Here is a 27,348-nt window from a genome sequence, read left to right as displayed (position 1 = left end):
GGAGTTGTTTCTCAGAGATGGCTGGGCCAATTTTGATCAGAGTTGATATATTGAACATACATATTGGGTTATAGTTGCATGTCATATTTTTTTCTGTGATTCAAACTAATATGGCTGACTGGTGGCCATTTTGATTTTCATGATATCCATGCCTACTTTCTCATGAATGCAATGAACATTTCTGTTTAAATTTTGTACAAAGACAGTATACCAATAGATACATCAACATGAACATTATTTTTTTAATTTGATTCAATATGACTGCGTAATGTCCAATTCTCGTGTAAAAGCACTAAATCATATTTTTTTTACAAATTCTCCTATTAATGGTTTCAATCTAATCTTAATGACTTCATCAGCATCAAATTGATATGTCAGATCACAACATTTTGGACGGGGACTGTGTCATTAACACTGACTTGTTTATTTAGGAATCGTGCGCCACATTTATGTCATTTATTTTTCTGTTTACTTTAGACACTGATATCGTAATAATTCAATGGTGTAGGTCTTTAATAATAATTTGAAAACAATACAGTTAAAGTAGGCAAACAAAAATTACTTGATACTAATTTAGACACTGTCAGGAAAAAAACTGAAACATATTTTCAGTAAATTTCTATTTGATCCTACTTTGAGAAAGGAAAAATGGAGAATATAATAATCAGTACAAGAAGATTATCAAAATAAAGAAAAAAACTGTTTTCAAATAAAAACAATTGGATACATTAATCAACACGGAGTTCTATAGTTCAAAATGGTTTTGTGAAACTATTAAACAAGGCACACAAATCCTACAGTATTTTTGGTGACTTGACTAATTATGTTCCTACCCTTTATAATGTAGACAGACGTACTTCAAATCAAAATTCAGTTATTGTGAAAGAAGAACAAACAGCACTAGATGAAACTAATCAAATTAGTAATATTATCTGGATAAAGTGATTAGTACATGGGAAGCAATGATGCTGATGAAAATGGTGATTCTATTGTTAATTAAATTTTCAAATACATGTACTTAGTTGTATTACACAAAACTGAAGAAAACAAAGCAGTTCGCTGATTCTGTTTTAAACATTTGGGATTTTGGCATTCTCATGCTGTATCCTTGGAAGGAAAAGTTGCTTAATAATAAGATTATTACGAGAATACCTTAAAGTATGCACTCAGACAGTACGCCGTGCATCGACCAGAGCTGTGCGTCGGTCGATACTCCAGCTGTACTTTCTTCGTAATAATTAATATTGTTTTGGCACAATACCAACCACAGTACATGTGCATCTGTGTTTTTAATTTATTTCATCAAACGAATACAGTTCTGCATGCAACAAACATTTTTATATTTTTAAGATAAATCATGTTCCAATTTGCTCATCAAGATACCGTATACTATCTTTATTGTATATCGTGCGTATTTAAGCTAATAATTAATGAATATGTATTTATTTTTCGTAAATCTTTGTTGTATTTTTCATTCCCTAAAGAAATTGAGACAACCATGTGATTTCAGTTTTTTTTTTAAATTAGCGAGCCATATTTATAAATACAGAACACCAAGCAAACAAACAAGCAGAAAATTGATAGGAAACAAGAAAAAAACAATTAGAAATGTCAAAATATATGGAAACCTAATTATAGATATAGCTTATGCGTGTACATGCATATGTGATTGGTATTTGGTAACAAATATAAAATACAACAGACGGTTATAAAAAAATCTTTTATTAACCATTAGCATATGAATACATTTGACCCGGAGAAAGGCAAACAAAATATTTAACACATTGATACGAACTAATACACCACACACCAATACAACCAATTTGCCTTTCTGGGTTTAATGTACACCAAATACTCACCATGCGAGACATCATACCACGTTACTAGACTATCCTCACATTATAGTAAACATTACAATAACGTCCTAAAATTTACAAAATATTTTCTCAAACCTTTTATAAAAAAAAATGCTGATAATTGTTGACCCGTTTAATACTATTAAATTAATTAATTGATTAATCGATATGGCATTTCATATTATCACTAAATTCAAAAAGAAAACACACGATAAATAATGACTTTGAATTATTTATGTATCCATTAAACTATTACAATCTACCGATATCATGTGAATTGTTCACCCGTTCTTGTATTCTTTTGGGTCTCTATTTAAACATAGTTTGTATTAACCCAGCCTATCTCAATATTTGTGGAGTGATCACCAGCCTTGCTTCCAAAACTCACTACTGGCGACTTCTCATTTTCATGAATGTAAAACAATTTAAATCCCTGACTTCCTAAAAGTTCCTTCAAAACATTATATGCATCTATTATTTTCTCGGGTCGGGCTTTATCACCTCGGGGTAAACTCCAAAGATGGTATTCAAATGCAATCTGCTTGACATTTTTCAGAGCACCGCTCTTTAAGGTCTCACGGAAGACACGGTACTCACTCGCTTCAACGTCGATTTTTATAGAGTCAATGACATCCTGAAAACAAAATAAAGAAAACAGTACGGTAAATCGCGGGGTTTTCGAATTTTTCACCTCAAATAAAGCTAATTACTGCTCACAGCTAGTGAACACATACATGGGTGTTAAATGGCTGTTAGTACACAGTGAACAAATACAAGAGTGTTATGTGGCTGTTAGTACACAGTGAACAAATACAAGAGTGTTATGTGGCTGTTAGTACATAGTGAACACATACACTGGTGTTATGTGGCTGCTAGTACATAGTGAACACATACACTGGTGTTATGTGGCTGTTACAACATAGTTAACACATACAAGGGTGTTATATGGCTGTTAGTACATAGTGAACACATACAAGGGTGTTATATGGCAGCTCCCTAGTACATATTGAACACATACAAGGGTGTTATATGGCAGCAAGTACATATTGAACACATACAATGGTGTTATATGACTGTTAGTACATAGTGAAAATATACAAGGGTGTTATGTAGCTGATAGTACATCGTGGACACATACAAGGGTGTTATATGGCAGCTAGTACATATTGAACACATACATGGGTGTTATATGGCAGCAAGTACATATTGAACACATACAAGGGTGTTATATGGCTATTAGTACATAGTGAACACATACTAGGGGTGTTATATGGCTGTCAGTACATAGTGAACACATACAAGGATGATATATGGCTGTCAGTACATAGTGAACGCATACAAGGGTGTTATATGGCTGTTAGTACATAGTGAACACACACAAGGGTGTTATATGGCTGTCAGTACATAGTGAACGCATACAAGGGTGTTATGTGGCTGTTAGTAGATAGTGAACACATACAAGGGTGTTATATGGCTGTTAGTACATAGTGAACACATACAAGGGTGTTATATGGTTGTTAGTACATAGTGAACACATACAAGGGTGTTATGTGGCTGTTAGTACATAGTGAACACATACAAGGGTGTTATATGGCTGTTAGTACATAGTGAACACATACAAGGGTGTTATATGGTTGTTAGTACATAGTGAACACATACAAGGGTGCTATATGGCTCTTAGTACTTAGTGATCACATAGAAGGGTGTTATGTGGCAGATAGTACATAGTGAACACATACAGGGATGTTATATGGCTGGTAGTGCACATTGAACACATACAAAGTTGTTATGTGGCTTTAAGTACATAGTGAACACATACAAGGGTGTTATGTGGCAGATAGTACTTATTGAACACATACAAGGGTGTTATGTGGCTGCTAGTACATAGTGCCACATACAAAAGTGTTATGTGGGTGTTCGTACATATTGAACACATACAGGGGTGTTATGTGGCTGTTAGTACATAGTGAACACATACAGGGGTGTTATATAGCTGATAGTGCATATTGAACACATACAAGGGTGTTATGTGGCAGCTAGTACACAGTGAACACATAAGAGGGTGTTATGTGATTTCTAGTACATAGTGAACACAAGGTTGTTATGAGATTTTCAGTACATAGAGAACACATACAAGGGTGTTATGTGGCTATTAGTACATAGTGAACACATACAAGGCTGTTATGTTGGCGTTAGTACATTGTGAACATATACAAGGGTGTTATATAGCTGATAGTGCATATTGAAAACATACAAGGGTGTTATGTGGCTATTAGTACATAGTGAACACATACAAGGCTGTTATGTGACTGTTAGTACACAGTGAACACATACAAGGGTGTTATATGGCTGTTAGTACATAGTGAACACATACAAGGGTGTTATGTGGATGTTAGTACATAGTGTACACATAGAAGAGGTGCTTTATGGCTGTTAGTACATAGTGAACACATACAGGGGTGTAAAATGGCTGTTATTACATAGTGGATATATACAAGGGTGTTATGTGGCTGTTAGTACATATTGAACACATACAGGGGTGTTATATGGCTGTTAGTACATAGTGAACACATACAGGGGTGTTATGAGGCTGTTAGTACATAGTGAACACATACAAGGGTGTTATGTGGATGTTAGTGCATATTGTACACATAGAAGAGGTGTTATATGGCTGTTAGTACATAGTGAACACATACAGGGGTGTAAAATGGCTGTTAGTACATAGTGGATATATACAAGGGTGTTATGTGGCTGTTAGTACATAGTGAACACATACAGGGGTGTTATATGGCTGTTAGTACATAGTGAACACATACAAGGATGTTATATGGCTGTCAGTACATAGTGAACGCATACAAGGGTGTTATATGGCTGTAAGTACATAGTGAACACATACAAGGGTGTTATACGGTTGTTAGTACATAGTGAACACATACAAGGATGTTATATGGCTGTCAGTACATAGTGAACGCATACAAGGGTGTTATATGGCTGTTAGTACATAGTGAACACATACAAGGGTGTTATACGGTTGTTAGTACATAGTGAACACATACAAGGGTGTTATGTGGCTCTTAGTACTTAGTGATCGCATAGAAGTGTGTTATGTGGCAGATAGTACATAGTGAACACATACAGGGATGTTATATGGCTGGTAGTGCACATTGAACACATACTAAGTTGTTATGTGGCTTTAAGTACATAGTGAACACATACAAGGGTGTTATGTGGCAGATAGTACTTATTGAACACATACAAGGGTGTTATGTGGCTGCTAGTACATAGTGCACACATAAAAAGGGTTATGTGGGTATTCGTACTCAGCAAACACATACATAGATGATATGTGGCTGTTAGTACATAGTGAACACATACAGGGGTGTTATATAGCTGATAGTGCATATTGAACACATACAAGGGTGTTATGTGGCAGCTAGTACACAGTGAACACATAAGAGGGTGTTATGTGATTTCTAGTACATAGTGAACACAAGGTTGTTATGAGATTTTCAGTACATAGTGAACACATACAGGGGTGTTATATGGCTGTTAGTACATAGTGGATATATACAAGGGTGTTATGTGGCTGTTAGTACATAGTGAACACATACAGGGGTGTTATATGGCTGTTAGTACATAGTGAACACATACAAGGGTGTTATATGGCTGTTAGTACAGAGTGAACACATACAAGGTGTTATATGGCAGCTAGTACATATTGAACACATAAAAGGGTGTTATATGGCAGCCAGTACATACTGAACACATACAAGGGTGTTATATGGCAGCCAGTACGTAGTGAACACATAAAGGGGTGTAATATGGCTGTTACTACATCGTGAACACATACAAGGGTGTTATATGGCTGTTGGTACACAGTGAACACATACAAGGGTGTTATATGGTTGCTAGTACATAGTAAACACATACAAGGGTGTTATGTGGCTCTTAGTACTTAGTGATCACATAGAAGGGTGTTATGTGGCAGATAGTACATAGTGAACACATACAGGGATGTTATATGGCTGATAGTGCACATTGAACACATACAAGGTTGTTATCTGGCTTTAAGTACATAGTGAACACATACAAGGGTGTTATGTGGCAGATAGTACTTATTGAACACATACAAGGGTGTTACGTGGCTGCTAGTACATAGTGCCACATACAAAAATGTTATGTGGGTGTTCGTACATATTGAACACATACAGGGGTGTTATGTTGCTGCTAGTACATAGTGCACACATACAAAAGTGTTATGTGGGTGTTCGTACATAGTGAACACATACATAGGTGTTATGTGGCTGCTAGTACATAGTGAACACATACAGGGGTGTTTTATAGCTGATAGTGCATATTGAACACATACAAGGGTGTTATGTGGCAGCTAGTACGCAGTGAACACATAAGAGGGTGCTATGTAATTTCCATTACATAGCGAACACAAACAATGGTGTTATGTGATTTCTTGTACATAGTGAACACAAGGTAGTTATGAGATTTTCAGTACATAGTGAACACATACAAGGGTTTTATGTGGCTATTAGTACATAGTGAACACATACAAGGCTGTTATGTTGGCGTTAGTACATAGTGAACATATACAAGAGTGTTATATGGCTGATAGTACATATTGAACACATACAAGGGTGTTATGTGGCTATTAGTACATAGTGAACACATACAAGACTGTTATGTGGCTGTTAGTACATAGTGTACACATAGAAGAGGTGTTTTATGGCTGTTAGTACATAGTGAACACATACAGGGGTGTTATATGGCTGTTAGTACATAGTGGATATATACAAGGGTGTTATGTGGCTGTTAGTACAGAGTGAACACATACAAGGGTGTTATATGGCAGCTAGTACATATTGAACACATACACGGGTGTTATATGGCAGCAAGTACATATTGAACACATACGAGGGTGTTATATGGCTATTAGTACATAGTGAACACATACTAGGGGTGTTATATGGCTGTCAGTACACAGTGAACACATACAAGGATGATATATGGCTGTCAGTACATAGTGAACGCATACAAGGGTGTTATATGGCTGTTAGTACATAGTGAACACATACAAGGCTGTTATGTGGCTGTTAGTACTTAGTGATCACATAGAAGGGTGTTATGTGGCAGATAGTACATAGTGAACACATACAGGGATGTTATACGGCTGATAGTGCACATTGAACACATACAAGGTTGTTATGTGGCTTTAAGTACATAGTGAACACATACAAGGGTGTTATGTGGCTGCTAGTACATAGTGCCACATACAAAAATGTTATGTGGGTGTTCGTACATATTGAACACATACAGGGGTGTTATGTTGCTGCTAGTACATAGTGCACACATACAAAAGTGTTATGTGGGTGTTCGTACATAGTGAACACATACATAGGTGTTATGTGGCTGCTAGTACATAATGAACACATACAGTGGTGTTTTATAGCTGATAGTGCTTATTGAACACATACAAGGGTGTTATGTGGCAGCTAGTACGCAGTGAACACATAAGAGGGTGCTATGTAATTTCCATTACATAGCGAACACAAAAAATGGTGTTATGTGATTTCTTGTACATAGTGAACACAAGGTTGTTATGAGATTTTCAGTACATAGTGAACACATACAAGGGTGTTATGTGGCTATTAGTACATAGTGAACACATACAAGGCTGTTATGTTGGCGTTAGTACATATTGAACACATACAAGGGTGATATGTGGCTATTAGTACATAGTGAACACATACAAGGCTGTTATGTGGCTGTTAGTACATAGTGTACACATAGAAGAGGTGTTTTATGGCTGTTAGTACATAGTGAACACATACAGGGGTGTTATATGGCTGTTAGTACATAGTGGATATATACAAGGGTGTTATGTGGCTGTTAGTACAGAGTGAACACGTACAAGGGTGTTATATGGCAGCTAGTACATATTGAACACATACACGGGTGTTATATGGCAGCAAGTACATATTGAACACATACAAGGGTGTTATATGGCTATTAGTACATAGTGAACACATACTAGGGGTGTTATATGGCTGTCAGTACACAGTGAACACATACAAGGATGATATATGGCTGTACATAGTGAACGCATACAAGGGTGTTATATGGCTGTTAGTACATAGTGAACACATACAAGGCTGTTATGTGGCTGTTAGTACATAGTGAACACATACAAGGGTGTTATATGGCTGTTAGTACATAGTGAACACATACAAGGGTGTTATATGGTTGTTAGTACATAGTGAACACATACAAGGGTGTTATGTGGCTCTTAGTACTTAGTGATCACATAGAAGGGTGTTATGTGGCAGATAGTACATAGCGAACACATACAGGGATGTTATACGGCTGATAGTGCACATTGAACACATACAAGGTTGTTATGTGGCTTTAAGTACATAGTGAACACATACAAGGGTGTTATGTGGCAGATAGTACTTATTGAACACATACAAGGGTGTTATGTGGCTGCCAGTACATATTGTCACATACAAAAGTGTTATGTGGTGTTCGTGCATATTGAACACATACAGGGGTGTTATGTGGCTATTAGTACATAGTGAACACATACAAGGGGTGTTACATGGCTGTCAGTACACAGTGAACACATACGAGGATGTTATATGGCTGTCAGTACATAGTGAACGCATACAAGGGTGTTATATGGCTGTTAGTACATAGTGAACACATACAAGGGTGTTATGTGGCTGTTAGTACATAGTGCCACATACAAAAGTGTTATGTGTGTGTTCGTACATAATGAACACATACATAGGTGTTATGTGGCTGTTAATACATAGTGAACACATACAGGGGTGTTATATAGCTGATAGTGCATATTGAACACATACAAGGGTGTTATGTGGCAGCTAGTACACAGTGAACACATAAGAGGGTGTTATGCGATTTCTAGTACATAGTGAACACAAGGTTGTTATGAGATTTTCAGTACATAGTGAACACATACAAGGGTGTCATGTGGCTATTAGTACATAGTGAACACATACAAGGCTGTTATGTTGGCGTTAGTACATTGTGAACATATACAAGGGTGTTATATAGCTGATAGTGCATATTGAACACATACAAGGGTGTTATGTGGCTATTAGTACATAGTGAACACATACAAGGCTGTTATGTGACTGTTAGTACACAGTGAACACATACAAGGGTGTTATATGGCTGTTAGTGCATAGTAAACACATACAAGGGTGTTATATGGCTGTTAGTACATAATGAACACATACAAGGGTGTTATGTGGCTGTTAGTACATAGTGAACACATACATGGGTGTTATATGTCTGTTAGTACATAGTGAACATATACAAGGGTGTTATATGGCTGTTGGTACACAGTGAAAACATACAAGGGTGTTATATGGCTGTTAGTACATAGTGAACACATACAGGGGTGTTATGAGGCTGTTAGTACATAGTGAACACATACAAGGGTGTTATATGGCTGTTGGTACAGAGTGAACACATACTAGGGTGTTATATGGTTGCTAGTACATAGTAAACACATACAAGGGTGTTATGTGGCTCTTAGTACTTAGTGATCACATAGAAGGGTGTTATGTGGCAGATAGTACATAGTGAACACATACAGGGATGTTATATGGCTGATAGTGCACATTGAACACATACAAGGTTGTTATCTGGCTTTAAGTACATAGTGAACACATACAAGGGTGTTATGTGGCAGATAGTACTTATTGAACACATACAAGGGTGTTACGTGGCTGCTAGTACATAGTGCCACATACAAAAATGTTATGTGGGTGTTCGTACATATTGAACACATACAGGGGTGTTATGTTGCTGCTAGTACATAGTGCACACATACAAAAGTGTTATGTGGGTGTTCGTACATAGTGAACACATACATAGGTGTTATGTGGCTGCTAGTACATAGTGAACACATACAGGGGTGTTTTATAGCTGATAGTGCATATTGAACACATACAATGGTGTTATATGGCTGTTAGTACATAATGAACACATACAAGGGTGTTATGTGGCTGTTAGTACATAGTGAACACATACATGGGTGTTATATGTCTGTTAGTACATAGTGAACATATACAAGGGTGTTATATGGCTGTTGGTACACAGTGAAAACATACAAGGGTGTTATATGGCTGTTAGTACATAGTGAACACATACAGGGGTGTTATGAGGCTGCTAGTAGATAGTGCACACATACAAAAGTGTTATGTGGGTGTTCGTACATAGTAAACACATACATAGGTGTTATGTGGCAGCTAGTACGCAGTGAACACATAAGAGGGTGCTATGTAATTTCCATTACATAGCGAACACAAACAATGGTGTTATGTGATTTCTTGTACATAGTGAACACAAGGTAGTTATGAGATTTTCAGTACATAGTGAACACATACAAGGGTGTTATGTGGCTATTAGTACATAGTGAACACATACAAGGCTGTTATGTTGGCGTTAGTACATAGTGAACATATACAAGAGTGTTATATGGCTGTTAGTACATAGTGTACACATAGAAGAGGTGTTTTATGGCTGTTAGTACATAATGAACACATACAGGGGTGTTATATGGCTGTTAGTACATAGTGGATATATACAAGGGTGTTATGTGGCTGTTAGTACAGAGTGAACACATACAAGGGTGTTATATGGCAGCTAGTACATATTGAACACATACACGGGTGTTATATGGCAGCAAGTACATATTGAACACATACGAGGGTGTTATATGGCTATTAGTACATAGTGAACACATACTAGGGGTGTTATATGGCTGTCAGTACACAGTGAACACATACAAGGATGATATATGGCTGTCAGTACATAGTGAACGCATACAAGGGTGTTATATGGCTGTTAGTACATAGTGAACACATACAAGGCTGTTATGTGGCTGTTAGTACATAGTGAACACATACAAGGGTGTTATATGGCTGTTAGTACATAGTGAACACATACAAGGGTGTTATATGGTTGTTAGTACATAGTGAACACATACAAGGGTGTTATGTGGCTCTTAGTACTTAGTGATCACATAGAAGGGTGTTATGTGGCAGATAGTACATAGCGAACACATACAAGGATGTTATACGGCTGATAGTGCACATTGAACACATACAAGGTTGTTATGTGGCTTTAAGTACATAGTGAACACATACAAGGGTGTTATGTGGCAGATAGTACTTATTGAACACATACAAGGGTGTTATGTGGCTGCTAGTACATATTGTCACATACAAAAGTGTTATGTGGTGTTCGTGCATATTGAACACATACAGGGGTGTTATGTGGCTATTAGTACATAGTGAACACATACAAGGGGTGTTACATGGCTGTCAGTACACAGTGAACACATACGAGGATGTTATATGGCTGTCAGTACATAGTGAACGCATACAAGGGTGTTATATGGCTGTTAGTATATAGTGAACACATACAAGGGTGTTATGTGGCTGTTAGTACATAGTGCCACATACAAAAGTGTTATGTGTGTGTTCGTACATAATGAACACATACATAGGTGTTATGTGGCTGTTAGTACATAGTGAACACATACAGGGGTGTTATATAGCTGATAGTGCATATTGAACACATACAAGGGTGTTATGTGGCAGCTAGTACACAGTGAACACATAAGAGGGTGTTATGTGATTTCTAGTACATAGTGAACACAAGGTTGTTATGAGATTTTCAGTACATAGTGAACACATACAAGGGTGTTATGTGGCTATTAGTACATAGTGAACACATACAAGGCTGTTATGTGACTGTTAGTACACAGTGAACACATACAAGGGTGTTATATGGCTGTTAGTGCATAGTAAACACATACAAGGGTGTTATATGGCTGTTAGTACATAATGAACACATACAAGGTTGTTATGTGGCTGTTAGTACATAGTGAACACATACATGGGTGTTATATGTCTGTTAGTACATAGTGAACATATACAAGGGTGTTATATGGCTGTGGGTACACAGTGAAAACATACAAGGGTGTTATATGGCTGTTAGTACATAGTGAACACATACAGGGGTGTTATGAGGCTGTTAGTACATAGTGAACACATACAAGGGTGTTATATGGCTGTTGGTACAGAGTGAACACATACTAGGGTGTTATATGGTTGCTAGTACATAGTAAACACATACAAGGGTGTTATGTGGCTCTTAGTACTTAGTGATCACATAGAAGGGTGTTATGTGGCAGATAGTACACAGTGAACACATACAGGGATGTTATATGGCTGATAGTGCACATTGAACACATACAAGGTTGTTATCTGGCTTTAAGTACATAGTGAACACATACAAGGGTGTTATGTGGCAGATAGTACTTATTGAACACATACAAGGGTGTTACGTGGCTGCTAGTACATAGTGCCACATACAAAAATGTTATGTGGGTGTTCGTACATATTGAACACATACAGGGGTGTTATGTTGCTGCTAGTACATAGTGCACACATACAAAAGTGTTATGTGGGTGTTCGTACATAGTGAACACATACATAGGTGTTATGTGGCTGCTAGTACATAGTGAACACATACAGGGGTGTTTTATAGCTGATAGTGCATATTGAACACATACAATGGTGTTATGTGGCAGCTAGTACGCAGTGAACACATAAGAGGGTGCTATGTAATTTCCATTACATAGCGAACACAAAAAATGGTGTTATGTGATTTCTTGTACATAGTGAACACAAGGTAGTTATGAGATTTTCAGTACATAGTGAACACATACAAGGGTGTTATGTGGCTATTAGTACATAGTGAACACATACAAGGCTGTTATGTTGGCGTTAGTACATAGTGAACATATACAAGAGTGTTATATGGCTGTTAGTACATAGTGTACACATAGAAGAGGTGTTTTATGGCTGTTAGTACATAATGAACACATTCAGGGGTGTCATATGGCTGTTAGTACATAGTGGATATATACAAGGGTGTTATGTGGCTGTTAGTACAGAGTGAACACATACAAGGGTGTTATATGGCAGCTAGTACATATTGAACACATACACGGGTGTTATATGGCAGCAAGTACATATTGAACACATACAAGGGTGTTATATGGCTATTAGTACATAGTGAACACATACTAGGGGTGTTATATGGCTGTCAGTATTCAGTGAACACATACAAGGATGATATATGGCTGTACATAGTGAACGCATACAAGGGTGTTATATGGCTGTTAGTACATAGTGAACACATACAAGGCTGTTATGTGGCTGTTAGTACATAGTGAACACATACAAGGGTGTTATATGGCTGTTAGTACATAGTGAACACATACAAGGGTGTTATATGGTTGTTAGTACATAGTGAACACATACAAGGGTGTTATGTGGCTCTTAGTACTTAGTGATCACATAGAAGGGTGTTATGTGGCAGATAGTACATAGTGAACACATACAGGGATGTTATACGGCTGAGAATGCACATTGAACACATACAATGTTGTTATGTGGCTTTAAGTACATAGTGAACACATACAAGGGCGTTATGTGGCAGATAGTACTTATTGAACACATACAAGGGTGTTATGTGGCTGCTAGTACATAGTGTCACATACAAAAGTGTTATGTGGTGTTCGTACATATTGAACACATACAGGGGTGTTATGTGGCTATTAGTACATAGTGAACACATACAAGGGGTGTTACATGGCTGTCAGTACACAGTGAACACATACGAGTATGTTATATGGCTGTCAGTACATAGTGAACGCATACAAGGGTGTTATATGGCTGTTAGTACATAGTGAACACATACAAGGGTGTTATGTGGCTGTTAGTACATAGTGCCACATACAAAAGTGTTATGTGTGTGTTCGTACATATTGAACACATACATAGGTGTTATGTGGCTGTTAGTACATAGTGAACACATACAGGGGTGTTATATAGCTGATAGTGCATATTGAACACATACAAGGGTGGTATGTGGCAGCTAGTACACAGTGAACACATAAGAGGGTGTTATGTGATTTCTAGTACATAGTGAACACAAGGTTGTTATGAGATTTTCAGTACATAGTGAACACATACAAGGGTGTCATGTGGATGTTAGTACATAGTGTACACATACAAGAGGTGTTATATGGCTGTTAGTACATAGTGAACACATACAGGGGTGTAAAATGGCTGTTAGTACACAGTGGATATATACAAGGGTGTTATGTGGCTGTTAGTACATAGTGAACACATACAAGGATGTTATATGGCTGTCAGTACATAGTGAACGCATACAAGGGTGTTATATGGCTGTAAGTGCATAGTGAACACATACAAGGGTGTTATGTGGCTGTTAGTACATAGTGAACACATACAAGGGTGTTATATGGTTGTTAGTACATAGTGAACACATACGAGGGTGTTATGTGGCTCTTAGTACTTAGTGATCACATAGAAGTGTGTTATGTGGCAGATAGTACATAGTGAACACATACAGGGATGTTATATGGCTGGTAGTGCACATTGAACACATACAAAGTTGTTATGTGGCTTTAAGTACATAGTGAACACATACAAGGGTGTTATGTGGCAGATAGTACTTATTGAACACATACAAGGGTGTTATGTGGCTGCTAGTACATAGTGCACACATAAAAAGGGTTATGTGGGTATTCGTACTCAGCAAACACATACATAGATGATATGTGGCTGTTAGTACATAGTGAACACATACAGAGGTGTTATATAGCTGATAGTGCATATTGAACACATACAAGGGTGTTATGTGGCAGCTAGTACACAGTGAACACATAAGAGGGTGTTATGTGATTTCTAGTACATAGTGAACACAAGGTTGTTATGAGATTTTCAGTACATAGTGAACACATACAGGGGTGTTATATGGCTGTTAGTACATAGTGGATATATACAAGGGTGTTATGTGGCTGTTAGTACATAGTGAACACATACAGGGGTGTTATATGGCTGTTAGTACATAGTGAACACATACAAGGGTGTTATATGGCTGTCAGTACAGAGTGAACACATACAAGGTGTTATATGGCAGCTAGTACATATTGAACACATAAAAGGGTGTTATATGGCAGCCAGTACATACTGAACACATACAAGGGTGTTATATGGCAGCCAGTACGTAGTGAACACATAAAGGGGTGTAATATGGCTGTTACTACATCGTGAACACATACAAGGGTGTTATATGGCTGTTGGTACAGAGTGAACACATACAAGGGTGTTATATGGTTGCTAGTACATAGTAAACACATACAAGGGTGTTATGTGGCTCTTAGTACTTAGTGATCACATAGAAGGGTGTTATGTGGCAGATAGTACATAGTGAACACATACAGGGATGTTATATGGCTGATAGTGCACATTGAACACATACAAGGTTGTTATCTGGCTTTAAGTACATAGTGAACACATACAAGGGTGTTATGTGGCAGATTGTACTTATTGAACACATACAAGGGTGTTACGTGGCTGCTAGTACATAGTGCCACATACAAAAATGTTATGTGGGTGTTCGTACATATTGAACACATACAGGGGTGTTATGTTGCTGCTAGTACATAGTGCACACATACAAAAGTGTTATGTGGGTGTTCGTACATAATGAACACATACATAGGTGTTATGTGGCTGCTAGTACATAGTGAACACATACAGGGGTGTTTTATAGCTGATAGTGCATATTGAACACATACAAGGGTGTTATGTGGCAGCTAGTACGCAGTGAACACATAAGAGGGTGCTATGTAATTTCCATTACATAGCGAACACAAACAATGGTGTTATGTGATTTCTTGTACATAGTGAACACAAGGTAGTTATGAGATTTTCAGTACATAGTGAACACATACAAGGGTTTTATGTGGCTATTAGTACATAGTGAACACATACAAGGCTGTTATGTTGGCGTTAGTACATAGTGAACATATACAAGAGTGTTATATGGCTGATAGTACATATTGAACACATACAAGGGTGTTATGTGGCTATTAGTACATAGTGAACACATACATGACTGTTATGTGGCTGTTAGTACATAGTGTACACATAGAAGAGGTGTTTTATGGCTGTTAGTACATAGTGAACACATACAGGGGTGTTATATGGCTGTTAGTACATAGTGGATATATACAAGGGTGTTATGTGGCTGTTAGTACAGAGTGAACACATACAAGGGTGTTATATGGCAGCTAGTACATATTGAACACATACACGGGTGTTATATGGCAGCAAGTACATATTGAACACATACGAGGGTGTTATATGGCTATTAGTACATAGTGAACACATACTAGGGGTGTTATATGGCTGTCAGTACACAGTGAACACATACAAGGATGATATATGGCTGTCAGTACATAGTGAACGCATACAAGGGTGTTATATGGCTGTTAGTACATAGTGAACACATACAAGGCTGTTATGTGGCTGTTAGTACATAGTGAACACATACAAGGGTGTTATATGGCTGTTAGTACATAGTGAACACATACAAGGGTGTTATATGGTTGTTAGTACATAGTGAACACATACAAGGGTGTTATGTGGCTCTTAGTACTTAGTGATCACATAGAAGGGTGTTATGTGGCAGATAGTACATAGTGAACACATACAGGGATGTTATACGGCTGATAGTGCACATTGAACACATACAAGGTTGTTATGTGGCTTTAAGTACATAGTGAACACATACAAGGGTGTTATGTGGCAGATAGTACTTATTGAACACATACAAGGGTGTTACGTGGCTGCTAGTACATAGTGCCACATACAAAAATGTTATGTGGGTGTTCGTACATATTGAACACATACAGGGGTATTATGTGGCTGCTAGTACATAGTGCACACATACAAAAGTGTTATGTGGGTGTTCGTACATAGTGAACACATACATAGGTGTTATGTGGCTGCTAGTACATAGTGAACACATACAGGGGTGTTTTATAGCTGATAGTGCTTATTGAACACATACAAGGGTGTTATGTGGCAGCTAGTACGCAGTGAACACATAAGAGGGTGCTATGTAATTTCCATTACATAGCGAACACAAACAATGGTGTTATGTGATTTCTTGTACATAGTGAACACAAGGTAGTTATGAGATTTTCAGTACATAGTGAACACATACAAGGGTTTTATGTGGCTATTAGTACATAGTGAACACATACAAGGCTGTTATGTTGGCGTTAGTACATAGTGAACATATACAAGAGTGTTATATGGCTGATAGTACATATTGAACACATACAAGGGTGTTATGTTGGCGTAAGTACATATTGAACACATACAAGGGTGATATGTGGCTATTAGTACATAGTGAACACATACAAGGCTGTTATGTGGCTGTTAGTACATAGTGTACACATAGAAGAGGTGTTTTATGGCTGTTAGTACATAGTGAACACAAACAGGGGTGTTATATGGCTGTTAGTACATAGTGGATATATACAAGGGTGTTATGTGGCTGTTAGTACAGAGTGAACACATACAAGGGTGTTATATGGCAGCTAGTACATATTGAACACATACAAGGGTGTTATGTGGCTATTAGTACATAGTGAACACATGCTAGGGGTGTTATATGGCTGTCAGTACACAGTGAACACATACAAGGATGATATATGGCTGTACATAGTGAACGCATACAAGGGTGTTATATGGCTGTTAGTACATAGTGAACACATACAAGGCTGTTATGTGGCTGTTAGTACATAGTGAACACATACAAGGGTGTTATATGGCTGTTAGTACATAGTGAACACATACAAGGGTGTTATATGGTTGTTAGTACATAGTGAACACATACAAGGGTGTTATGTGGCTCTTAGTACTTAGTGATCACATAGAAGGGTGTTATGTGGCAGATAGTACATAGTGAACACATACAGGGATGTTATACGGCTGATAGTGCACATTGAACACATACAATGTTGTTATGTGGCTTTAAGTACATAGTGAACACATACAAGGGTGTTATGTGGCAGATAGTACTTATTGAACACATACAAGGGTGTTATGTGGCTGCTAGTACATAGTGTCACATACAAAAGTGTTATGTGGTGTTCGTACATATTGAACACATACAGGGGTGTTATGTGGCTATTAGTACATAGTGAACACATACAAGGGGTGTTACATGGCTGTCAGTACACAGTGAACACATACGAGGATGTTATATGGCTGTCAGTACATAGTGAACGCATACAAGGGTGTTATATGGCTGTCAGTACATAGTGAACACATACAAGGGTGTCATGTGGCTATTAGTACATAGTGAACACATACAAGGCTGTTATGTTGGCGTTAGTACATTGTGAACATATACAAGGGTGTTATATAGCTGATAGTGCATATTGAACACATACAAGGGTGTTATGTGGCTATTAGTACATAGTGAACACACACAAGGCTGTTATGTGACTGTTAGTACACAGTGAACACATACAAGGGTGTTATATGGCTGTTAGTGCATAGTAAACACATACAAGGGTGTTATATGGCTGTTAGTACATAATGAACACATACAAGGGTGTTATGTGGCTGTTAGTACATAGTGAACACATACATGGGTGTTATATGTCTGTTAGTACATAGTGAATATATACAAGGGTGTTATATGGCTGTTGGTACACAGTGAAAACATACAAGGGTGTTATATGGCTGTTAGTACATAGTGAACACATACAGGGGTGTTATGAGGCTCTTAGTACATAATGAACACATACAAGGGTGTTATGTGGATGTTAGTACATAGTGTACACATAGAAGAGGTGTTATATGGCTGTTAGTACATAGTGAACACATACAGGGGTGTAAAATGGCTGTTAGTACATAGTGGATATATACAAGGGTGTTATGTGGCTGTTAGTACATAGTGAACACATACAGGGGTGTTATATGGCTGTTAGTACATAGTGAACTCATACAAGGGTGTTATATGGCTGTTAGTACATAGTGAACACATACAGGGGTGTTATGTGGCTGTTAGTACATAGTGTACACATAGAAGAGGTGTTTTATGGCTGTTAGTACATAGTGAACACATACAGGGGTGTTATATGGCTGATAGTACATAGTGGATATATACAAGGGTGTTATGTGGTTGTTAGTACATAGTGAACACATACAGGGGTGTTATGTGGCTGTTAGTACATAGTGAACACATACAAGGGTGTTATGTGGCTGTTAGTACATAGTGTACACATAGAAGAGGTGTTTTATGGCTGTTAGTACATAGTGAACACATACAGGGGTGTTATATGGCTGATAGTACATAGTGGATATATACAAGGGTGTTATGTGGTTGTTAGTACATAGTGAACACATACAGGGGTGTTATATGGCTGTTAGTACATAGTGAACACATACAAGGGTGTTATATGGCTGTTAGTACAGAGTGAACACATACAAGGGGTTATATGGCAGCTAGTACATATTGAACACATAAAAGGGTGTTATATGGCAGCCAGTACATACTGAACACATACAAGGGTGCTATATGGCAGCCAGTACGTAGTGAACACATAAAGGGGTGTAATATGGCTGTTAGTACATCGTGAACACATACAAGGATGTTATATGGCTGTTGGTACAGAGTGAACACATACGAGGGTGTTATATGGTTGTTAGTACACAGTGAACACATACAAGGGTGTTATGTGGCTGTTAGTACATAGTGAACACATACAAGGTTGTTACGTGGCTGCTAGTACATAGTGCCACATACAAAAATGTTATGTGGGTGTTCGTACATATTGAACACATACAGGGGTGTTATGTGGCTGCTAGTACATAGTGCACACATACAAAAGTGTTATGTGGCTGCTAGTACATAGTGAACACATACAGGGGTGTTTTATAGCTGATAGTGCATATTGAACACATACAAGGGTGTTATGTGGCACCTAGTACGCAGAGAACACATAAGAGGGTGCTATGTAATTTCCATTACATAGCGAACACAAACAATGGTGTTATGTGATTTCTTGTACATAGTGAACACAAGGTTCTTATGAGATTTTCAGTACATAGTGAACACATACAAGGGTGTTATGTGGCTATTAGTACATAGTGAACACATACAAGGCTGTTATGTTGGCGTTAGTACATAGTGAACATATACAGGGGTGTTATGTGGCTGTTAGTACATAGTGAACACATACAAGGGTGTTATGTGGCTATTAGTACATAGTGAACACATACAAGGCTGTTATGTGGTTGTTAGTACATAGTGAACACATACAAAGGTGTTATGTGGCTGTTAGTACATAGTGAACACATACAAGGCTGTTATGTTGGCGTTAGTACATAGTGAACATATACAAGGGTGTTATATGGCTGATAGTGCATATTGAACACATACAAGGGTGTTATGTGGCTATTAGTACATAGTGAACACATACAAGGCTGTTATGTGGCTGTTAGTACATAGTGAACACATACAAGGGTGTTATGTGGCTGTTAATGCACATTGAACACATACAAGGGTGTTATGTGGCTGCTAGTACATAGTGAACGCATACAAGGGTGTTATATGGCTGTTAGTACATAGTGAACACATACAAGGGTGTTATGTGGCTATTAGTACGTAGTGAACACATACAAGGCTGTTATGTTGGCGTTAGTACATAGTGAACATATACAAGGGTGTTATATGGCTGATAGTGCATATTGAACACATACAAGGGTGTTATGTGGCTATTAGTACATAGTGAACACATACAAGGCTGTTATGTGGTTGTTAGTACATAGTGAACACATACAATGGTGTTATGTGGCTGTTAGTACATAGTGAACACATACAAGGCTGTTATGTTGGCGTTAGTACATAGTGAACATATACAAGGGTGTTATATGGCTGATAGTGCATATTGAACACATACAAGGGTGTTATGTGGCTATTAGTACATAGTGAACACATACAAGGCTGTTATGTGGCTGTTAGTACATAGTGAACACATACAAGGGCGTTATGTGGCTGTTAGTGCACATTGAACACATACAAGGGTGTTATATGGCTATTAGTACATAGTGAACACATACTAGGGGTGTTATATGGCTGTCAGTACACAGTGAACACATACAAGGATGATATATGGCTGTACATAGTGAACACATACACGGGTGTTATATGGCTGTTAGTACATAGTGAACACATACAAGGCTGTTATGTGGCTGTTAGTACATAGTGAACACATACAAGGGTGTTATATGGCTGTTAGTACATAGTGAACACATACAAGGGTGCTATATGGTTGTTAGTACATAGTGAACACATACAAGGATGATATATGGCTGTACATAGTGAACGCATACAAGGGTGTTATATGGCTGTTAGTACATAGTGAACACATACAAGGCTGTTATGTGGCTGTTAGTACATAGTGAACACATACAAGGGTGTCATGTGGCTATTAGTACATAGTGAACACATACAAGGCTGTTATGTTGGCGTCAGTACATTGTGAACATATACAAGGGTGTTATATAGCTGATAGTGCATATTGAACACATACAAGGGTGTTATGTGGCTATTAGTACATAGTGAACATATACAAGGCTGTTATGTGACTGTTAGTACACAGTGAACACATACAAGGGTGTTATATGGCTGTTAGTGCATAGTGATCACATACAAGGGTGTTATGTGGCAGATAGTACTTAATGAACACATACAAGGGTGTTACGTGGCTGCTAGTACATAGTGCCACATACAAAAATGTTATGTGGGTGTTCGTACATATTGAACACATACAGGGGTGCTATGTGGCTGCTAGTACATAGTGCACACATACAAAAGTGTTATGTGGGTGTTCGTACATAGTGAACACATACATAGGTGTTATGTGGCTGCTAGTACATAGTGAACACATACAGGGGTGTTTTATAGCTGATAGTGCTTATTGAACACATACAAGGGTGTTATGTGGCAGCTAGTACGCAGTGAACACATAAGAGGGTGATATGTAATTTCCATTACATAGCGAACACAAACAATGGTGTTATGTGATTTCTTATACATAGTGAACACAAGGTTGTTATGAGATTTTCAGTACATAGTGAACACATACAAGGGTGTTATGTGGCTATTAGTACATAGTGAACACATACAAGGCTGTTATGTTGGCGTTAGTACATAGTGAACATATACAAGGGTGTTATATGGCTGATAGTACATATTGAACACATACAAGGGTGTTATGTGGCTATTAGTACATAGTGAACACATACAAGGCTGTTATGTGGCTGTTAGTACATAGTGTACACATAGAAGAGGTGTTTTATGGCTGTTAGTACATAGTGAACACAAACAGGGGTGTTATATGGCTGTCAGTACATAGTGAACACATACAAGGGTGTCATGTGGCTATTAGTACATAGTGAACACATACAAGGCTGTTATGTTGGCGTTAGTACATTGTGAACATATACAAGGGTGTTATATAGCTGATAGTGCATATTGAACACATACAAGGGTGTTATGTGGCTATTAGTACATAGTGAACACATACAAGGCTGTTATATGGCAGCTAGTACATATTGAACACATACAAGGGTGTTATGTGGCTATTAGTACATAGTGAACACATGCTAGGGGTGTTATATGGCTGTCAGTACACAGTGAACACATACAAGGATGATATATGGCTGTACATAGTGGATATATACAAGGGTGTTATATGGCTGTTAGTACATAGTGAACACATACAAGGGTGTTATATGGCAGCTAGTACATATTGAACACATACAAGGGTGTTATGTGGCTATTAGTACATAGTGAACACATGCTAGGGGTGTTATATGGCTGTCAGTACACAGTGAACACATACAAGGATGATATATGGCTGTACATAGTGAACGCATACAAGGGTGTTATATGGCTGTTAGTACATAGTGAACACATACAAGGCTGTTATGTGGCTGTTAGTACATAGTGAACACATACAAGGGTGTTATATGGCTGTTAGTACATAGTGAACACATACAAGGGTGTTATATGGTTGTTAGTACATAGTGAACACATACAAGGGTGTTATGTGGCTCTTAGTACTTAGTGATCACATAGAAGGGTGTTATGTGGCAGATAGTACATAGTGAACACATACAGGGATGTTATACGGCTGATAGTGCACATTGAACACATACAATGTTGTTATGTGGCTTTAAGTACATAGTGAACACATACAAGGGTGTTATGTGGCAGATAGTACTTATTGAACACATACAAGGGTGTTATGTGGCTGCTAGTACATAGTGTCACATACAAAAGTGTTATGTGGTGTTCGTACATATTGAACACATACAGGGGTGTTATGTGGCTATTAGTACATAGTGAACACATACAAGGGGTGTTACATGGCTGTCAGTACACAGTGAACACATACGAGGATGTTATATGGCTGTCAGTACATAGTGAACGCATACAAGGGTGTTATATGGCTGTCAGTACATAGTGAACACATACAAGGGTGTCATGTGGCTATTAGTACATAGTGAACACATACAAGGCTGTTATGTTGGCGTTAGTACATTGTGAACATATACAAGGGTGTTATATAGCTGATAGTGCATATTGAACACATACAAGGGTGTTATGTGGCTATTAGTACATAGTGAACACACACAAGGCTGTTATGTGACTGTTAGTACACAGTGAACACATACAAGGGTGTTATATGGCTGTTAGTGCATAGTAAACACATACAAGGGTGTTATATGGCTGTTAGTACATAATGAACACATACAAGGGTGTTATGTGGCTGTTAGTACATAGTGAACACATACATGGGTGTTATATGTCTGTTAGTACATAGTGAATATATACAAGGGTGTTATATGGCTGTTGGTACACAGTGAAAACATACAAGGGTGTTATATGGCTGTTAGTACATAGTGAACACATACAGGGGTGTTATGAGGCTCTTAGTACATAATGAACACATACAAGGGTGTTATGTGGATGTTAGTACATAGTGTACACATAGAAGAGGTGTTATATGGCTGTTAGTACATAGTGAACACATACAGGGGTGTAAAATGGCTGTTAGTACATAGTGGATATATACAAGGGTGTTATGTGGCTGTTAGTACATAGTGAACACATACAGGGGTGTTATATGGCTGTTAGTACATAGTGAACTCATACAAGGGTGTTATATGGCTGTTAGTACATAGTGAACACATACAGGGGTGTTATGTGGCTGTTAGTACATAGTGTACACATAGAAGAGGTGTTTTATGGCTGTTAGTACATAGTGAACACATACAGGGGTGTTATATGGCTGATAGTACATAGTGGATATATACAAGGGTGTTATGTGGTTGTTAGTACATAGTGAACACATACAGGGGTGTTATGTGGCTGTTAGTACATAGTGAACACATACAAGGGTGTTATGTGGCTGTTAGTACATAGTGTACACATAGAAGAGGTGTTTTATGGCTGTTAGTACATAGTGAACACATACAGGGGTGTTATATGGCTGATAGTACATAGTGGATATATACAAGGGTGTTATGTGGTTGTTAGTACATAGTGAACACATACAGGGGTGTTATATGGCTGTTAGTACATAGTGAACACATACAAGGGTGTTATATGGCTGTTAGTACAGAGTGAACACATACAAGGGGTTATATGGCAGCTAGTACATATTGAACACATAAAAGGGTGTTATATGGCAGCCAGTACATACTGAACACATACAAGGGTGCTATATGGCAGCCAGTACGTAGTGAACACATAAAGGGGTGTAATATGGCTGTTAGTACATCGTGAACACATACAAGGATGTTATATGGCTGTTGGTACAGAGTGAACACATACGAGGGTGTTATATGGTTGTTAGTACACAGTGAACACATACAAGGGTGTTATGTGGCTGTTAGTACATAGTGAACACATACAAGGTTGTTACGTGGCTGCTAGTACATAGTGCCACATACAAAAATGTTATGTGGGTGTTCGTACATATTGAACACATACAGGGGTGTTATGTGGCTGCTAGTACATAGTGCACACATACAAAAGTGTTATGTGGCTGCTAGTACATAGTGAACACATACAGGGGTGTTTTATAGCTGATAGTGCATATTGAACACATACAAGGGTGTTATGTGGCACCTAGTACGCAGAGAACACATAAGAGGGTGCTATGTAATTTCCATTACATAGCGAACACAAACAATGGTGTTATGTGATTTCTTGTACATAGTGAACACAAGGTTCTTATGAGATTTTCAGTACATAGTGAACACATACAAGGGTGTTATGTGGCTATTAGTACATAGTGAACACATACAAGGCTGTTATGTTGGCGTTAGTACATAGTGAACATATACAGGGGTGTTATGTGGCTGTTAGTACATAGTGAACACATACAAGGGTGTTATGTGGCTATTAGTACATAGTGAACACATACAAGGCTGTTAAGTGGTTGTTAGTACATAGTGAACACATACAAAGGTGTTATGTGGCTGTTAGTACATAGTGAACACATACAAGGCTGTTATGTTGGCGTTAGTACATAGTGAACATATACAAGGGTGTTATATGGCTGATAGTGCATATTGAACACATACAAGGGTGTTATGTGGCTATTAGTACATAGTGAACACATACAAGGCTGTTATGTGGCTGTTAGTACATAGTGAACACATACAAGGGTGTTATGTGGCTGTTAATGCACATTGAACACATACAAGGGTGTTATGTGGCTGCTAGTACATAGTGAACGCATACAAGGGTGTTATATGGCTGTTAGTACATAGTGAACACATACAAGGGTGTTATGTGGCTATTAGTACGTAGTGAACACATACAAGGCTGTTATGTTGGCGTTAGTACATAGTGAACATATACAAGGGTGTTATATGGCTGATAGTGCATATTGAACACATACAAGGGTGTTATGTGGCTATTAGTACATAGTGAACACATACAAGGCTGTTATGTGGTTGTTAGTACATAGTGAACACATACAATGGTGTTATGTGGCTGTTAGTACATAGTGAACACATACAAGGCTGTTATGTTGGCGTTAGTACATAGTGAACATATACAAGGGTGTTATATGGCTGATAGTGCATATTGAACACATACAAGGGTGTTATGTGGCTATTAGTACATAGTGAACACATACAAGGCTGTTATGTGGCTGTTAGTACATAGTGAACACATACAAGGGCGTTATGTGGCTGTTAGTGCACATTGAACACATACAAGGGTGTTATATGGCTATTAGTACATAGTGAACACATACTAGGGGTGTTATATGGCTGTCAGTACACAGTGAACACATACAAGGATGATATATGGCTGTACATAGTGAACACATACACGGGTGTTATATGGCTGTTAGTACATAGTGAACACATACAAGGCTGTTATGTGGCTGTTAGTACATAGTGAACACATACAAGGGTGTTATATGGCTGTTAGTACATAGTGAACACATACAAGGGTGCTATATGGTTGTTAGTACATAGTGAACACATACAAGGATGATATATGGCTGTACATAGTGAACGCATACAAGGGTGTTATATGGCTGTTAGTACATAGTGAACACATACAAGGCTGTTATGTGGCTGTTAGTACATAGTGAACACATACAAGGGTGTCATGTGGCTATTAGTACATAGTGAACACATACAAGGCTGTTATGTTGGCGTCAGTACATTGTGAACATATACAAGGGTGTTATATAGCTGATAGTGCATATTGAACACATACAAGGGTGTTATGTGGCTATTAGTACATAGTGAACATATACAAGGCTGTTATGTGACTGTTAGTACACAGTGAACACATACAAGGGTGTTATATGGCTGTTAGTGCATAGTGATCACATACAAGGGTGTTATGTGGCAGATAGTACTTAATGAACACATACAAGGGTGTTACGTGGCTGCTAGTACATAGTGCCACATACAAAAATGTTATGTGGGTGTTCGTACATATTGAACACATACAGGGGTGCTATGTGGCTGCTAGTACATAGTGCACACATACAAAAGTGTTATGTGGGTGTTCGTACATAGTGAACACATACATAGGTGTTATGTGGCTGCTAGTACATAGTGAACACATACAGGGGTGTTTTATAGCTGATAGTGCTTATTGAACACATACAAGGGTGTTATGTGGCAGCTAGTACGCAGTGAACACATAAGAGGGTGATATGTAATTTCCATTACATAGCGAACACAAACAATGGTGTTATGTGATTTCTTATACATAGTGAACACAAGGTTGTTATGAGATTTTCAGTACATAGTGAACACATACAAGGGTGTTATGTGGCTATTAGTACATAGTGAACACATACAAGGCTGTTATGTTGGCGTTAGTACATAGTGAACATATACAAGGGTGTTATATGGCTGATAGTACATATTGAACACATACAAGGGTGTTATGTGGCTATTAGTACATAGTGAACACATACAAGGCTGTTATG

The 27,348-nt window shown here is 38.0% G+C and overlaps 1 protein-coding gene across 1 annotated transcript in view; it reads right to left on the bottom strand.

The window, feature by feature from the left end:
- Window positions 1-1,706: 1,706 nt before the first annotated feature.
- Window positions 1,707-27,348, bottom strand: part of LOC100367015 (putative methyltransferase-like protein 24) — a 45,338-nt gene continuing 19,696 nt past the window's right edge. The window contains exon 6 of the mRNA XM_085503069.1: window positions 1,707-2,490. Coding sequence (XP_085359195.1) covers window positions 2,170-2,490 — 321 coding nt within the window. The 3' untranslated portion in view covers window positions 1,707-2,169. The remainder of the gene's footprint in view (window positions 2,491-27,348) is intronic.

Source organism: Saccoglossus kowalevskii, chromosome 9 (genome assembly GCF_978046115.1).
Source record: "Saccoglossus kowalevskii chromosome 9, keSacKowa6.1, whole genome shotgun sequence".
NCBI lineage: Eukaryota > Metazoa > Hemichordata > Enteropneusta > Harrimaniidae > Saccoglossus > Saccoglossus kowalevskii.
The sequence above is the reverse complement of the archived record's forward strand: the minus strand, read 5'-3'. Positions and strand labels throughout refer to the sequence as shown.